The sequence below is a fragment of the Diorhabda carinulata genome, chromosome 5 (assembly GCF_026250575.1).
Source record: "Diorhabda carinulata isolate Delta chromosome 5, icDioCari1.1, whole genome shotgun sequence".
Taxonomy (NCBI): Eukaryota; Metazoa; Arthropoda; class Insecta; order Coleoptera; family Chrysomelidae; genus Diorhabda; species Diorhabda carinulata.
In genome coordinates this window covers 28,502,328-28,521,725 of record NC_079464.1, presented here as the reverse complement: position 1 = coordinate 28,521,725, position 19,398 = coordinate 28,502,328, and the positions used below count along the sequence as shown (strand labels likewise).

At 32.0% G+C, this 19,398-nt stretch overlaps 1 protein-coding gene across 11 annotated transcripts in view; it reads right to left on the bottom strand.

Moving 5' to 3' along the window:
- LOC130894255 (homeobox protein homothorax) overlaps positions 1-19,398 on the bottom strand; it is a 346,801-nt gene that overhangs the window by 123,809 nt on the left and 203,594 nt on the right. For 9 of the 11 annotated variants that reach the window (XM_057800937.1, XM_057800940.1, XM_057800942.1 and 6 more), the window contains one exon: positions 1,494-1,502. The exons of the other annotated variants lie outside the window; for them this stretch is intronic. In XM_057800937.1, coding sequence (XP_057656920.1) covers positions 1,494-1,502 — 9 coding nt within the window. The remainder of the gene's footprint in view (positions 1-1,493; positions 1,503-19,398) is intronic. 11 annotated transcript variants of the gene reach the window in all.

Below are 19,398 nucleotides of genomic sequence, written 5' to 3'. Positions count from 1 at the left end.
AAACCCTAACTCGAGGTTTGTGTGCAGGGGCGTTGTCCTGCAAAAACCAAAACATCTTTGGATAGCTTTCCGCGTCTTTTCTCTTTAATTTTTTCCCGTAGAGTGGTCAGTAATGTCGAATAGTTATTGTTCTACCCTTATCCAAAAAAAATCAATCATGATTACTCCATGGCAATTTCAAAAAAACTAAAGCAAGAACTATTCCAACAGATTTTTGGACACGAAACTTCTTAGGTTTTGGAGAATCGGAGTGTCGCCATTCCATCGATGGTTGCTTTGTTTCTGGATCGTAGAAGTCTCATCCATAGTAAAAATTCGGTTTAAGAAGTCTACATCGTTTTCAAATCGATGCTTCCACCTTTGCACGCTTTTGCTCAACATTCAAACATTTCGATTGTTCAATTATAACTACCATCTGAAAGGTCAGACATTGGTCATAAAAGGTCAACTGGTCTTATTAAATTGTCAGCGCTAGAACGATCGAGAAGCATTCGCTGATAATTGATCGGCTTTTATAAGTATTTGGTCAGTTTAATTTTATATTAATAAGTCGTAACGCCCATGCTTTGGACAGCTCTTCAATGAACCACACATGGAGTGCTAAGATTCAAACTAAACCTCAAATTCAATCCATACGTTCAAATAGTACACAACGTATTTTCCAACAATATGACGCCGTTTTTTATACGGCTAAAAAAATGAAAGATGGGATATCAGAAATGTTCTATTATATGAAGAAATTTGTGTGGACTAATATAAATAGTAAATCCTCTTTGGTATACTAGAAATAGTAGCAAATTTATTTAACTTAATATGATAATTTCACTTTTAAAATTAAGGTTTGAACTCTAATAATGTCTTGTACACTATGCACTATACACTATACACTATACATTGTACCAAATAATAAAATTTTGAGGGAAGAAGCGTTTTAAATTCAATATTTTAGTTCTAGTATAGTGTATAGTGTACAAGACAGTATAAGAGTTCAAACCTTAGTTTTAAAAGTGAAATTATCGTATTGGGTTAAATAAATTTGCTCGATGATTGTTGATTGATTAGATCGTAATGTCAAGAACAAACTATTAAGGTTATAAAAATTGAAAAAATATATTTACAATATCTGGTAACTCATGCAATAAAATTGTACAAATTGCATGGAACAGTAATGGAAAAAATAATCGCTTCCATCTAACACTACCTATTAATAAATTCATTCAGTAAAAAAGCTGTGATTACAACAATTATTGCTTTTTCACATTAGTGTTTTCCATTAAAAATAACTTTACAACGACGTTAAAAAATATGTTGAATCGACCTTTATTTCATTTAGAAATTAACAAAACATAATAATTAGTCGGTTGATAAAGTAATAAATAAAAATAAACCTTAATAATAATACGGTATAACTTGAAGGTGAGTACGATGTCTTTGTTTACGTTAGCAGTGGTATATGGACATTGCCAAGGAATGTCTATTAGTCGACCACTTACCCATAGCATCTGAAACAAAAATAAATTAAAATTAAAAAAAAAAAATATATCGGACAAATTCGAAACGCATTTTAAATAATATAAAATCTTCAACTTGCGGTTAAATTTAGGGGAAAACGATTAGAGTTAATCAAATTTTCGATTGACTCGAATTATTATTCGTAGAAAAGTGTCGAAACGACATTATCTTGTTGACAGTGACAACTACCGGGGGCGGTTTCGGCCAACTCATCAAATATTGAATCGGAAAAAGGAGATGGCGTGCTATACATTTTTAATTAGTGACAGTGACGTGAGGCGGCGACGAGCGATTATGCAAATTCCGGTGTCAGGCCGTTCTGCCGTGTAGACCGAAATCAAATTTTCCTCCCCATTGCTCCCGAATACGATTAAGAGAAAATCCGGGACGGTGTGCCGCCTCCGAGTGAATCGAAGCCGACCATTTTTAGTTTAAAATGGGCGTTTAACTTTTTATCTCTTTCGTTTTTGTGTAAAGCACAATACAATAAATAAATTTCGATATACTAAGAATTAGTTTGAAAAATATTATTTATATTTAAATTTAGTAACTATCAAATACAAAAATAGTACCTATGGCTAAGAATTACTCATTCCCATCGTGGTGTCTGCTGCATCGGGGAATTCTTATTGTCTCAAATGGTGTAAAAACGTTTATATTTTATTTTCAAAAATAGAAAGAAATCGCGTGGTGTTGCAACTGGTGAACAAGGAAGATATTGGCAGTGTTTTAGCGACCAATAATCCGCCAAACAAATTTTACTTGTGGCATGATAAAAAATAAAGTTTACATTATGTCTTCACAAAAAAAACTTTTATTAACGAGGCTATTAAAAGCAACAAAAGACACTAGACTTTCATTAAGCCATATATCTAAAAAAATGATATCTAGTAATAATTTTGGCAACGATATTCCATCTGTTTTACATTTTCATCATTTCCACTTGTTAAAAGCTGCTACATAGACATCATAGACAGACTTTTTCTTAATCTCTTTTGGTATTCTTATCTTGAAACAAAATTAAATGTTAAGCATTGCTCGAGACTCATTTTTCTTATTGCATATTACCAGATTGATGAGAGGGAACTTATCGCTGGTCCTAATACACTTCTGTCCATTGAAATAGCATACAAGTCTTCGGACAGATTATTGTAGATTTTTAGCTGTATAAATTTACGCCAATATTAAGTTTTTAGACATTTTGAACTTGAACGCCTCACGTAAATAATGGACGTCCCTTGAGTATTTACGAAAAAATTTTCGTACACCATAATTATTAACCCTTTCAGACCAGCTATCTTCCAATTTGGCAGTAATGGTAGCTTTCTGAATTCCAGTTAACTGAGGAGGCATTGAATACATTTCTACTCTAGCTGAACTCAAATTAATTATTGAATTATCTGTCATTGATAATAATTTACTTAGAAAAAGTGTAAGTGTAGTAAACAGAAGTGTATATCAGTAATTGCTTATATTAAAATTGATTTACTGTATATTTCATAGTCTTCTTTTTACATTTGAATGTTTTCATTCTGTATTGATTTGATGTACTACAATTTTCTCTAGTTACGGTCCTGTGTTTAACAAATTTCCTTAGCTAAGGTACACTTCCCGGTGTTTTTCTCGGAGAAACCATTTTACGAACTATAAAATTGTCGTTGTAAAGAGTTCAAACGCGCCGTTATATATTTGTCTAAGTTTTATGATTAATTCAAATACGCAGACATTTGTATTATTTCAGGTTGCTTCTTAAGAATGAGCGTCTCTACTGACACGACGCCGGCGCGTTTACGACCTTTTGTTATTGTCTTATAAAGTCAACACAACAACCACATATGAGTTATCTTAAAAAAGACCTTCTCGAACAGATGATTTACGTCCCATCTGATGACAGATACGGATTAGCACGATTGATACTTTTCTCAATATTTCTTTCTTATTCTTTCTGTGTAACCGCGATGTGTAGAAACTTTATAAATGAAAAGAACTACGAACTCGCTTTCAACGTTTTCAACAATTTAATATAAAATATAAAAAGATTGTATCCTTTAGACCAATGGAACTAAAAACTAAGATTTGGAATGAATATAAAAGAATGTTGTGAGAGGACAATTCATGATAATATTCTGGGCAAAAATCGGAGTAACCATCCAAATTTTCCACTTCCTTGGACAATAATATTCCAAAATTAACGAGGTGTTTTTCTTTTTTCTTCTACGTCTCAGAATCAACATTTTGGAAGTTTTTTCATCAAACATTTTGCCATTTCTTTCTCGGGAGACTCTAATACTAATGTCAGTTATACAGATTTCAAAACGTAAAATAAACCATTTTTTTTGTGTTGAAGTCAACAAACATTTTGTTTATTGTACGGCCCAAATCAAGTTTTTAGCTTTACTGTAACATTTTATTCAAAAACATTAACATTTTATTTAGTACTTATTTGACATATAAAAGTGTTGAACTTTTTTATTTTTCCATTAAAAAAATTGGTAGTAACCTCTTTTCGATTGTATTTAAGTAAATGTTTCAATTGAAATAGGCTTGAAGTAAGCTTTTTTGAATCTATAAATAATACAGTTTCTCCGGAAAAAACTATAATTGTACAAGGTAAGAACTGACAAGGCATCTAGATGTACTTGTAGATAACGCTCTCTGTATTATGAGAGTTTAATTAATCGAAAGGTGTTGGTGGACCTCAGCGACGTCTTAGAGCAGATAACAAGTTTCAAGTAGTTGGGTTGAAGTTACAGAGAGCTCAGGGCGACTGTTGAATAGGTTGCGGTTCGACGCTTATTTCCTTCAGAGAGGGTGAATTTCCAAAGAATCACTTGTGTACATCTTCGTATCGAGGGACGGCATCTCCAAGGAGGTCTTTGTTTCGATTATTAGGGTGATACCGATATGGTATCTGTCGTGGAAAGTTTCTTAGAAGCAACAAGAAATTAGAATCAACATGTTACCCTTTTGTTAAAGTTAAATAAACTTTGAAATTGAAGTCAGAACGGTGAATTTCGGTGATCGATTTCCCAATCCAAAATTGTTTCATTTAAATATATAGTTTTAACTTAATTAAAACCGAGAAAATCTCTTTTATAGACGAATACAAAACATCAAATCGGTTTAAAATCTGGTAGGTATCAAGTATAATGCAGAGTTTGCAGTATAGTTGGCGACTTATTTTAAAATTCAAATTAGAAATCGGGGTCTTCGGATGTTTTTTACTCGACGATCAGAATTACAAAACGAGCTTTCTTCCCTATTGTCGAGTGTCACTTGTCTCTTGTAATGGAAAATAACGTTAAGGCCATCTATTAACGCAAGGGTGACACAATGGGTGATCCGTATGATCAATTCGGGGGTTCTAAACTGCATTATTCATATCCAATAATAATTTAAGAGTCACAATTAATGTACAGATTGGAAAAATGATATTAGGCTCTAATATTATTTTTTTGAAATAAATTATCATTCCACAACAAATTATGAGAAAATTCGTATAATTATTCCAACAACATATTTGTAAAAATATAATTTTTATTGGGTACTTTAATGATTTTATTTGAGAGTTGGTGAAATAACAAATAATTTGTGTTGCTAAATTGTTTTGATTTCAGGTCTCTTCCGTTTGAAAATTAGTTTTTAAAACAGGTAAAAAAGTAATGTTTTCATCTATTTATTTATTTATGATTTCATGTAAATCGAAAGGTGAATAATTTTATACATATAATAGAGTCTAATAAGAAACGTAAGCCAGGCACAAATATGAAACATTTAGTGAAAACCTATACGAAGCAGGACACTTTGAGTTACCACGGAAATGGGACACATATTTTTATTACACTCACGACATTAATTAGTTCTAACTAGTAAATTGATTTACTGAATATATTTTCTGTTAAATACTTGTATATCTTACACTAATGTTTTCCATCTGTCATAATTTATTCATTTCAAAACACAGTGTGAAACAAAACTAATGACTATTATTGTATTAACTAAACTTGAACGTGCATTAAAAGTTTAGTACCGGCATACCAATAGCAGTTGAGAAATGATACCGAGTGAACTGTGATCCAGTCATTTATGGGTCGTTTTGTCCCTTAGTATTTAGGGTATTAATTTATTTCGTGATGTATAAAATAATATGCATAATCAATTTTTCTATCTAGATCTTCCATTTTTCCCGAGATCTTTTTTTAATGTCAATTAAATAGTATTAAGTTCGATCAGTATTTATATTTTTACTTACAGATGTTAGCCAAAAAGTCGAACATTTTTTTGACTCAAATAATTAATAGTTTCAACATAAAATCTACATCAAAAATATTACTATATAAAAGATCTTATAGAGCTTTTCTTGCATCGTTGATCAATGTAGGAAATCCTAAGTATATCTTAGAGCTCGTCAATCGCATCTTCGTTAAAATCATCGCTTTCGAATCTATGGATTTCTTTTTCTGTTGATCTTCCCGCTGTGGCTATTTCATTATCGCAAGTGATGAATTCCTTATAAGAAATGTTTAAGTGATATAAACATTTATTTTATATTCTAGGCGTTTTATCACCTTCCACTTCAATACTTTTTTTAGTGGTATTGGAAAATCCCAAGCTTTAAAACAGTTTTTCACTACATTTCTTCAATGAAAGTTTTGTTTGTTGGAAAGAAAGTGAATTTTAATGACTCAATGGGGATATATATCTCTCAAAAAGTTCTACAGCCATGCATGATTCCTAATTGCCTTCATAATCCACGTGCAGTGATCTGTAGTGCGCAGAGCAACGAGGTTTCTTGCCTTTTATGAATTTCGGTACGGGCAGAAGACATTTGAAAGAGAGAAACGTTTCGTCGACATTGACAACATATTTCGGGTCGTATTCATTTAATTAACTCTGCAATCGAATTCTATATTTAGGCCTGCACTTTTACTGTTTGTTTTTAATACCAGATCATGTCGTTTTTTGAAAATTTACAACTAAAAATTGGTAGCTTTGAAATTATGGATAGTAAAGGTCTGCTAACACTAGCTCATGTCTATATGTATGCTCGAAATGATGAATGATGTACTCTGGAATATTCCAAAATGGGTATTTTATCTTCAAACCACTTTTCACAATTTCGTTTGATCTAAACTCATTTTCATATAGGAACGAATGCTGGAATGACCTTCTGTTACGAGTATTCTATACTATTTTCTCTGTTTAGGCTTGTATTCACATTATTTATTTATAGAAAAATTAAACATTAGGGAAATTATACCATAACGTAGATGGTTGGTTGGTAGCACTGGTTCATGTTTGACAGGTGACTTTAGAAATATTATTTGAATTTTAATGTCAAAAAAACACATCCTGTAAGCGGAATATCGGGTGAAGAACTTCAATTTACACCACCAGAATAGCGAGACGTGGCCTCTACTGCCATGATTACATTATCTTTTTCATCCATTCATTTTAAGGTTAGGTGTTTTCAGGAAATTTCTTCACTGTGAATTTGTATATTTTGTCCATATTTCATGACAACTTTCACTTTTCCTGAAACACACACACACATAATACATCGCCCAGTCAGCTGTCAAAATAAAACTGTGATTCAGGTGCACCAACCCACTACATAAAATTACAAAAATCGCTTAAGAATGGAGTTCACGTTTAAGCAAAAACAATTTTCTGTAAGGAACATTCTCTTTTCGCACATCAAACTGAAAAATAACAAATTTATTTATTAATAATCTAGAAATTTAGTGTGCTTTGCGAAGTTTTCTCGCTTACATCTTTGTCATATGAACAAATCAAACTACATTGTTGAATCGATGTTTGCCTTGAAATAAATGAGCTTTAATTAGGTTTACCCACGCAAAAATTACAAGAATTCATTAGCGATATTATTTATATGCAAACCGTGCAATTAATAGCGTTAAAATATGCTAGAAATTCAGTCTATTTCTAAGTTTTTTAAATTGCTGGTTTTTGTTCAGATAACCTGAAAATTATGCGAAGGTTCACTATCTAGTACAGTAACTTTCAAAGAGAATAATTATAGTTTTTGCACATATACACCTAATAATTAAAACTAATTACTCTTTGGGCAATATACTTCGACTAGCATTTAATTAAACTACATTATTTTTAATACTTTAACAAAAAAAAAATAAATTTTATTATAATAAATACAGTTTGAGGCTAAAAGAAATTGGGTAAAAATTGAATATCTCTATCAAATGAAAATCAAATTTGGTGAATATACCAAATGTTAAGTTAAAAGATATCTCTTAGCTAGTTGCTAATAAAGCTAAAAATTAAATTTTGAAAAATTGGTGTAACTAAAATAATTTAGAAAGGAGAGAATCTGATAATCGACATTCATCTATCATATATATATATATATATATGAAATTTCCGGATCGTTTCACAACTGTAGAAACTAATGGATTTTAAATGCGCGCGAGTCTTTGTTGAACGGTTTTTAGTGGCTATAAAATTTTCTGTGAGATTTGCTGTATATATATTTATATGAACTGCGCAATGTTCAAAACTCATTCCGCAACATTAGCATATAGCGTACACCCATTCAAACGAAATGATCCTAATTTGATGGAAAGCTGTTTGCGGTAGAGATTCTATCTATCGGGAAGAAAACAAAATCGTTTTATTGTATAAGAAAATTCACTGGATTGAAATATCTTAAAATTCACCATCTAGGATTCTTTGGGAACTAACAGAAAAGTTTTTAATATGATTCTATCGTTATTAATTCTAATTCTAGGAAAGAAAAATTGTGAAAAAAATGGGCGTTTATGGAATTCCCGTAGCGTACAATTTCAAATAATATTTTTGTCTGAGCATTTGAGATTAACCTCGATTTTTAGATGAATTACTGGTGTTCTGACGTGTTTTTGTGTTATTTTCCAATTGATTGTATTTTTCTGATAAATTGTTTGTTATTCTTGATTTTAACCATTTTCAGACTTTTTCTATTTAATTTTAATGTTTGTTTTATCATTATTCGGGTAGAACAAACAATTGGAGAATATTTATGTTGAACTGATCTGGTTATATATTAATTGGGAGGTACCTTATTTAGTGTTCTAAAGCATTGTTTTAAAAAATTCAATTTCAGCGCTAGTCCATTCGCTTAAGATCGCGATTGTTCCGCTGTAATTGTTTTTCAAACAAACAATAATCATAAACCAAACGACTTGGAACAAGCCATTACTTGATTTGAGTGCAATAGCGACAGGTCAGTCTACCTAATTAACAGTAACTCCTGTTCTGTGTAATTAAAGAACCACCATGGATAGATAAAATAAGATGAGAAGGCTATGAACACCGCAAAAAACAAATGAGTTCGCTTCGTGTAGGCGTGGTACTTGTAAAATGATCGAAACTGTATTGTAAAGATTTTTTTTGTTTCTAAAGCGAGGTTGGCGTATCGACTTAACATCGAGGTTCCTTTACCAAGGGAAAACCACCAAAACTTTTTATGAATTCCTCAACCCCATTTTCTATTTGTGAAATATGATTGTGAAATTTTCAATTTCGTTCAGCAATTAGAATGAGAAAAAACGCGTTGTAATCTAAATTACAATTGAATTGAGACAAAGGAAAGGTAACAATTTACGATCTTAATAAAATTGGTGGATGCCGTCACAACATCGATCCTTAACGATTTGTAATAAACGTTTAAATGACTTCCTTTAAGTACATTCTTAGTACGTGGTGTGTGTTTTGTTTTTTATTATTTTTAAAATAAATTAAATACCCGTTTTATATTACAGCCGTTTTTTTGTTTAAGTTTTTGCTTAGCGAAATCAAATGTTACTAATTAAACTAGAAAGTTGCGGATGGATAATTGAACTACGTATCAATATGTGTTTAATCGCGTTGAGCAAATTACTAAAACGATTCACAATTTTTTATTCTTTATGTTAATGACTCGTAAACTCATGTATATGCAATATGTCAAATCTAGTTGAATCACTACAGCTAATTAGTATCACTAGCCACTAGCTAAGCTTGTTTTTGATGTAGATCCTTTTTTATATATATTATATGTGAATGTTATTTCGGAATCAAAATTTCCTCCTCTCAGATAAAATAGTCAGTTGTAGTAATGACTAGAATGATTATTTTTCTTTTTGTTTGAAGAATAGGAAACGACTGCGTCAAAAACGACTGGAAGAATCGATTTGTGAAAGATCTGAATCCTTCTACAAAGACAATCCGTTCTAAAAAAGCACATTTGGACGATCATCATACTTATCCAATCTTATATACCTCAAGGAAAGTCTAAAGAAGCCAAGGTTAGCAAGAAGTATAGAAGCTGTAACACAAGCTGACAAAACATTCCAGTATCATTTTCAAGAGTGGAAACGTCGTATAAAGCGCTGTAAGGATGGTACAATGAATGCAGTGAAATATTTTCTGTAATTAATTACGAATAGAATTCATTCCGTTAATAACAACATATTCTGCATCATATTTCCTTACTAAAAAACATAATTCCAATCAAGTCGAAGTAATATTATTGATAATAAATGTATGTTTTAACATTCAAAGCAAAGCAAAGATGCGTGAGAATCCATGGAAAGAATTTATAATAACTTAAGTGACTGCATATGTATGATAGGATCAAAAGAAAACAAAGATTGAGATCTTTTAATTGTCGCGAAAGCCAGAAAAACCCATAATTTAGGACTTCGTAGTAGCTACTGAGATAGTTATTTCTAATCATTCTACAAAGAGATGGTTGATATGTGTAATGGTAAAACTTTAATCTTAAAAAATTATAATTGTACTTTAGCTATTTCTTGAAAATTGCATAAATTCTATTAAGCGTCATAAGTTTGTGTTTGGCAGCTTTTTGTTTACGATTTAAAAATTTGTCTTACGATATTGACTTTGAAGAAATTTAGGCATTGAGTTTATTGATAATTTTGTGTTTCTGATTCATTCCAAAAGGTCAAACAATCAATAAGGAATACTACTTGACTGTTCTGAGTTATCTACATGAAGTAATTCATCGTAAACGACATGATTTGAGGATTTTTCACGAAATTGTATCGACAGGTACTGAAGGCTTACAACTCGTTCATGTAAAATTGGATTAAGCGTTGGCGTGGTTATATTGGCTCAAAAAGAACCTAATTTGAAAAAGGTACAAAGAGTTAGTAATATTTCTTCACATACTTAGTTTATTGTATTAGGAAACATGTCATGAGTTTGAATATATGTGAATTGTTTTAAAGGAATGGAAAATAATCGAAATATACCAATCAAATAAATTTCCCAGACGAATCAACCAAAGAGATTTCCTGATTAATACATCCAACAAGCATAGTATAATCATAAATTGTATTTCAATCTCTCAACAAACAATAATTCCGGCAGTGCACCCTAACACGGAAAGAATATTGCCTTAGTTTTACGAAAGGCATAAATAACTCCGATTGCGTGTTATAACTGTACGGCCCTGCACTTAGAGAGGGCTGGACAGGGTGTGATGGTCAGAATATTGCGTTATGAGTATTGGACATGCACTCCTGATGAGAACTTGCCAGCTGACCGCAGGAAAAAACGTTTTCTCACTTTCTAAGGTGTCAATATCTAATTAAAATAACGCTCCCCCCAATTCGCTATTTATTTATAATTGCGGAACGGTAAAAACATTCTAATAATAATATATGAAGTCACATTGAGACAATCCTATAACATGATTCCCTTGTTGCCTCCTGAGGTGATAAATGTTAATTAAACTTGCAGCTCTAATCCCACTTCTGACAGTTTTCTATGCCGCTTCTGTATCTGAAATTATGCCATACTCTGAGCTTCGCCGAGGGTCCGCAATTGTTATGTGTTGATCAAGGAAGAGACGATGGGCTATTATGGGTAATTGTGGGGTGGCTATTGCTTTTTTAACCAAATACTCGGGGTGATAATAGGTTCTGATTACATCGCTCTGGCTAGATTAATTCCGATGGCTGTGCTATTATCCATTTACATTTCTCACTTCGTAAAAGCCGATTTTATTTGTAGAAAACATTGCAATTACTAACGGCAGATAGAAAACAACATCCAGGTGCTAAATTTTAAATATCAAATAGAGTAAAGCAAATTAAATTGACCTGAGAAAAATTATATATTTCTTTCTGTTTAATAACAAATATTCAGATACTAATAATGTTTTGATTAAATTTAATTTAATTAAACATAATATCTAACAAGAAACCACCTTATGGGATAGTCAAATCTTTGATCTAAAGAGAAACAAAATGTGGAAGGCATTATGTTGGAACCAAAGAGGAAATACTTATATTTCAATTGATCCATGAAACTGTTTTCTCTTTCAAAATCCGACTAAATAAACCACACGATAAATTTACTAAAATATAAATCATCTATGAGATACAATAAAAGTTTTACTTCAAAAATCTGAAATATTGGAGCAATTCCGATGTGTAAACTCTCACAATAATACTTTATTAAGGTAACTCACGTGGAATACGCAATGAACTATAAAGTTTCTGCCCTTCTTACTGCAAATCCTCCTTGTCTTTTATGGGCCAGTCGTAAGATAGATTCTGAATGACCTCTTCAATGGCTAGAACGACGAAGATGAGTGCGATAGTATACTTGACGAGAAATTAAAGTGATTTTGACGGTCACTTTTACCACCGAATGACATTTTTATTACAGCTCAATAGAAACTTGTGTAGCGATATAAAAAGAGATTGTAAAAGATCAACTTTTTAAAGAAATCAAGATAGCAGGGTTTCTGTTTCAATTTCTAATTCATTGAAAGTTATCAGTACACGGGAAGTATACAGTGTGTCCATAAAAATATCAAAGAGTAATCTTTGATAACTGATTAAATAATTACGATAGAAGTCATTATTCAGTGGTCGTACTGTATATTATTGACAAATTTCTTATGGCCACAAAGTAACTGAATGTCCTGAATGAATTAGAGGAAATGGATAAGAAGATAAAGAATCATTGTTGGAGTTGATGAATGGCAGAAGATATATTTCCAAAACTTATTATGTGTTTATGGTACAAATTCAATATAATACAAAATTTCAGAAATGGAATTGTAGTAAATGTGGAATTGAATGGATTAGGTCGAGTTTTGTGTGTGTAAAGCCCATTATCCATTTGAATACTGGCGTAATTTCAAATTTTTCTGAGCGGTTCTTCTGTTCTTTGCGGTACAAACCTCTCTTGATGATTATAAAGTATACAGCAAGCTTTTAAGTGACGTTTCAGTACACCACTCCAAGTAGAACATAAATATAGGTAGTCCACTTCCAATCGTGTCCAAACTATCATAGCTCTTTCATTTTAAGCGCAGAATTGGATTCATCTACTCAATCGTTAAGTCTTTATCGCAATAATAGTAGAAATAAATCATATTCGGTCCATATATTTAGTCATAGCAAATAACAATGCCAGAAAAATCGAAATACGTATTTCATTTATAGAGTTAGGAAAAGTATATGTCATTGGTCTGGGAAACAACTATGGTAAGCGTAGGAAACAATAAACGTTGGAGAGACGAAAAAAGTATATAAAGAGCAGAAACTAAGGAAACATATCTTGAAATAAGTTTTCTAATACATACCGCACATGGATTCAAAACTTGGTGGCACGACTCGAAAGAACTAAGGTGAGGAAAAGTTAATGATAAAACAGACCAAGAAAGTTGGTGATTAAGCAGAAGAAATAGCAAATTAGAATTATGGCAATCCTAATATCGAACAAGAAAACACTATATGGGATAATCAAATAACATAGCGAATAACAAAGCCAAGAAATACGTATGGCATTTATAGAGTTAGGAAAAGCATATGTCATTGGCCTGAGAAACACTATGGTAAGCATAGGAAACAATGAACGTTGAAGAGACGAAAAGATTATATCAAAATACAATACGAAAACACAGAAAATGAGGATACCAATGAAAGGATTAAAACAAGAGTACAGCCCACTGCACCAACTTTCTAAAATATATATGGAAGAGGCAATACAGAGGTGGTACAGACAGTGTGACAGGATTGGCATGATGATATTGTCAAATGTTGGATAGCCTTATTCGTTTGTTTCAGTACTCGGGCCATACATTTGGAAATTATCTTGTCTCTTAGCTCAGATGATTTCATGCAGTCGTTTTGTAAGTCGACGGGGCAAGCCTACCCACATATATTCTGATAACGGAACCAATTTTGCTAGGGCTAACCGCGAATTAATGGAAAAGAGTTCATTTTTGAATAATCATAACAAAGAGATGATCGACAAAGCTTCTCGCACATAGATATCGAGTGGCATTTTATAGCAACTAATTCGCCTCATTTTGGGGGAATTTGGAAGCGGGGGTGTAGAGCTTAAAACATCATCTCAATCGTACTCGCATTGAAGTAGTGTTGATTTCACGACCTTAAAGGAGTAACCTTTAACCACTGATCCTAATGATCGCCCTCCCATTTTCTAATTGCAGTACCAGAACTTCCAATTATTAATGTCAACTAATACAAAAATTATATGAGCACTTTTGAACAAGATGGAGTCGAGTATGTATCAATGAATTACAACGGAGACATAAACGGAAGAAGTCGAATTCTCAAGCTAGTACCAGGCAGGGTTGATATTAATCGCATCGCTTCTGTGAGAACAGTAGATGGTAAAGTAACCCAGTGCAGTTTCAAGAATCTGTCCTCTTCCGATTGAAAGTTAATCCAGAACTTCCAAGGCCGGGGACATGTTTAATACAGATAACTTTTGGCCAAAACTGTATGCTGGAGAGTGGCAAGAATCAAATGTCGACCTAATATGTGAAAATATATCAAAATTTTATTATTTGTTGTTTTATTTCAAGATCTGAGTAATCAGTATGATTAGAGTCTACTAACACGATATACACAGATATAAAGGAATGATCTGCATTCAATACTATTCCCGAATGTTGTATTTGCACAGAAAAAAGGAAATATAGACATTGGACTTGAAGAAGAAGTAAGGTTGATTTGGGACAGTGACAGTGACAGGTGATCGATATAGAAACAAAAAATGATGTTAGATTATCTGAAAATATATCAGGAATGGATACATAGTGAGACGCATGAGTAAATCATCAAAAAAGAAAACTTGAGCATAATATAATTAAACCAATTCTTGATTAGAACTGGTAATAATTTCATTATAAGAAAAGTAGTTTCATTATCTAGCAGACGAAGAAGTAACATAAGAAAATAAATAGAACTAATTAAAAAATATGAAAGATAATGAAAATTAGAGTGAGGTAGAGAAGTAAAGTTGTAGTTTATTCAATTTACAACTTTTCAAAGGATCATTTCTGCCGCTGTTGCTTTTCTTTGTATAGTGTAGAACATTTGAAAGTGAGGAGGAAAAAACATTTACCTAAAATATGTTTATTTGGTAATTAAATTAACTAAATGACTAATTTGAAACTTGAATCGACACATCATCATCTTATTTGCATACTCAGGGAATTGATAATACATTTATTTGTTTATAAGAATATCCAAACAACTACATCATCATTTACTGTATCGTTTGTTAGTTTCTGAACGTTAATAGAACTTAAGCAAAATGCCAAATAAACGGTAACTAAAAGATAACCTTTAAGACGTGAGAGCATCATCAAATTTGTAATCCAGTTTGTTGATAATAATACCCAACCAAATAGAATAAATATATTAAGGAAAATATGACGGCTTTAGTCTTTGTTTAAATATGAATTTGCTAATAGAAAAGTGTTGTGAACAAAGATAATTATTGTAATAACATATTTATTCAACATAAACTCTATTTTGAACATTATAAATAATATCATGAACTGTATAAATCCTTTCCCTCGTGTTCTAAATCCGATACTGCTGACACGATGTACCAATGGAATAACAAACGAAAAGGAATTTCTGAGAATTTTAATCCCTTATCAAAAGTCTATGCGTTCGATCGGATCTATTTCTTTGTTTCCTTTTCGTTCTGGACCAATCTTTTACCGTAGATCTAAGATAAAGTGTTTATAGCACGACAGAAAAAAATTCAAATGATGCACATCGGATTCATCATTATTAGAAGTTTTAAGTCTTTTGAATCACCAAATCGGACTTAAGTCACAGGTGGGCGCAGTTGAAAAAAAAAACAGGAATTGTGTGGCCACGTTAAACAAGGTTTTATATATACAAATACTCTTTAATGTCTGATCTTTTTCTGGATAAAGTTTTTGTTCTTTTTTTAAACATTTTTAACTGTAAAATACATAATAATCACAAAAATTGTTTCAGTTTCGGAGGTTTGTGGCAAAATAGATTTAAAATTTTGAAAATTTGGGACTATAAGGTCGAGTAAGATGAGGTGTGGGGTATTTCCTTCGTTCACCTGACAAAATTCTCGAAGTATCAACTCAATTGGTAATTTAGCAAACCACCGGACTTAGTCTGTATATACACAAACAAACAAGATAATAGAATAGTTTAAATACCAGCAATAAATCAGGTCTTTAGGAATGATTTAAATAATAAATGACGGTAATCATTCATGATAATGAATTTTAACTTTACTCGATAGCGGGTATTTCAGGCAATTCTTGCAAAGTTATAGTTCTATATGCCCAATTTTTATTTCACATTCGCGTTCACAAATCATTGAGACTAGCAAAGCTATTTTACATTTGAAGCAAAGGGTACAGAATGATATAGTTGATTTCTTTCTTTAAAAAAGTACCGAAATTTGGAAAATCGAGTTAATTTGATTGAAAAATTTTTGGTCCAATAGAAATTCAATGAAATTGATTGAAGACAATCAATCAGTACAATATTATACTGGGCAGTTTTCATATATAATAATTTTAATATTAAACAGAATATTCTAATTTATATTTGATTGAAGTGTCTTTGAAAGCGAGTAAGCTGAATACATGGTGGCTAAAATATCGATTATTATCAACGCAGAATCAGTTCTTTTGAACAAGTCGTTAAATATACTTAATTTAGCTGATATAAACGGGATTTAAATGTGACTAATGATTCGATATAGAGATAGAGCAAGAATACAAACCACCCTAAAATGATTCTACTACTATCTGTTTAATAAAATCCTAATATATCCACCATGCAGATGTCTAATGATGTTGAAATAACGAATAAAATGTACTAAGCATATCTCGTTATAATAATCTGCTAACAAATATTGCGAAATATCATTTAAATAGTCGCAACAAACACTTGTTATATATAAGATACAGTTTATGATAAAATAATATTTGACAATAATCTATAAGCAACATGTATGGCATTAACTAAAATTATAAACATGACATAATGGCAACGCCGTTAAGAGGATCTCTGCACGCACAAGTAATTGCAAATACATGTCGTAACATTAACAACATTAATCACAAATTATTCAATAATGTATTCCATCGACGTCGTTTCAGTCAATTTCCTTGACCATGTGGAGATTGGACCGAAGTTCGGGGAGTTCTCTGTTTCGAGAAACCGAAGAAGACTCGTTGCACTTATTGATTTATCTCTATTATTACGCAGTCGCCATTATATGCGGCGGCATTAGATCGGAGTGCTTTTACAGCTTAAAATATGAGAAAAGTTGTAAGTAACTCTAATGCAGACTGATAGATTCCAAGCCGAGATCATTGAATCGAGTAGAATGCACCCTCTAGATACACTGTTAAATTCTACGACCAAAATATAAACAGAACTTTTATTTAACTATTATTAGTTTATTCGTCACTTGATGCTACTGATCTTTTTCTGATATTTATTGACGAATTAATAATTTAATGCAGTAAGGAAAACAATCATTGTAAGTATTTCACAATTAAACTAAATACTGAACATAACCAAAAATTTAGCAATTTCTGTATTTTGCGAACATAGTTTCTATCATTAATATAATCATTGAATCATTTTTCGCACTCTATTGCTGAGACATGGTTCTCAACAGCTTCTTGCGGTGATGGAAATCGCTGCCAGTGAGGAACAAGAAAAAGTTTCAGGCTATAAATAGAGTGAATATGAGACGTTAATTCAACGTTTTTCTGTTACAAATATTCAGTTGAGCTTTATAGGAATTGGCATTGTCGTGATGAAGAATGATGCGACGTATTTTGTTCGATGTTCAAGCAAAATAGAACGTATTGCAGTCTGCGATATACTATCTGTCTGTAAGCCACATCCCGATCTTCTTTAATCATGTTGAATACGGTATCAATGTTTCTCGGAATGATGTCGGATGCACGACCATGACCAAATTCTACAAACCCATCACAAACAACCCCACTCAGTCAATTTCTAGCTTGCCACTGGCTTTTGGCAATAACAACATTCAATATTCACATATACATGGTGCAAACACTCATTAACGCCACTTCGTATATCATTCCTGTAGTATCAATGTCAGTAGAGTTTGAAGTGAAGAAATAGGTATCTAATTCTAACACTTCTCTTATCTTTTAATTTTTGTTGCATTACAAACAGCGGCTGTTTTTATCTCTAATTTCAAGTTCTAGAAACTTTATGGTCCAGTTGACCTCTTTTTATTGTTCTTTACAACTTCTCATTCATCTCCAATTCATCTTCTGCCATGATTTTTTCAATATCTATGGGTACTTCTACTTTTTTCAGAAAACTGGTTTCTTTTTTATATTTTTGTTTCAGAACAAAGAAATGCATAAGAGTCCCATCCAGCTTTTAAACCAAAATGGTTATTGAATTTTAATTTACGGAAGCGTTCGTGATATAATCCATCGACATACATCTAAATCAACTTGTCCAAACTACGTTCAGTTTCTGAAGATGATATTTTAGCTATCAAAACGCGTATACAGAGTGTAAATGTGAGAGTTGGTATAATGTTATTATGTTCAGTAAAATACTGATTGTATAGATTTTTTCTTCTTAATAAAAATGTTTGGTGGCCGTTCGAACAGAATATATACTTTCTTATTATTACATTTGCTCTGGAATAATACATTATGTTACTAGGAGTCGAGGGCTATCATTATTGTTGAGCCCAGATTATTGCCGTGGCTGGGCAAAATGGGCGAAACATATAATGGGTCTTCTGCTCCGAGTGACAGAGATACTATTTTTTCTTCAAGTGTACATTGAAATACTTCTTGAGATATTTTTACAATACACTTCTCAAAACTGACAAACATCAGATCAAATAAAAATTAAATGACAGTATAATAAGACGTTGCTATAGTTTTTCATTTTGTTACTAGTAAAATAATGAGCGTACATTATTTTACTAGTAAAAGAATCTTATATATTAAAAAAATTGATGATTTCCATTCCGAGTCCGTTCAGGCGTTCTATCCAACCGATTTGCTTAATTTTTCCCCCTGTACATTACTTATGGGAGTTTTTCACATACACACGTTCTACCCTCAATATCTCAGGTTCTATTCCAGATAGAGACTTCGTTTTGGTTTAAGAACGCTAAAACACCCTCTTTCTTTTGAGTTTTTGAACACTTAAATCGGTTGAGCTGGAGAGGAGCTAGGCGCGGACATTCAATGTGGAGTTATGGATTTTTGTAGGTTTTTGGCAATTTTTCTACATTGACAGATCTATATCTCAGGTTCTAATATAGCTACAGAGTTCGTTTTGGTTTAAGAACAATCGCTGAAACACCTTCTTTCTTTTGAATTTATGAACACTTAAATCGGTTGAGTTGGAGAGGAGCTAGGCGCGGACATTCAATGTGGAGTTATGGATATTTGTAGGTTTTTGGCAATTTTTCTACATTCAAAGATCTATATCTCAGGTTCTAATATAGCTACAGAGTTCGTTTTGGTTTAAGAACAATCGCTGAAACACCTTCTTTCTTTTGAATTTATGA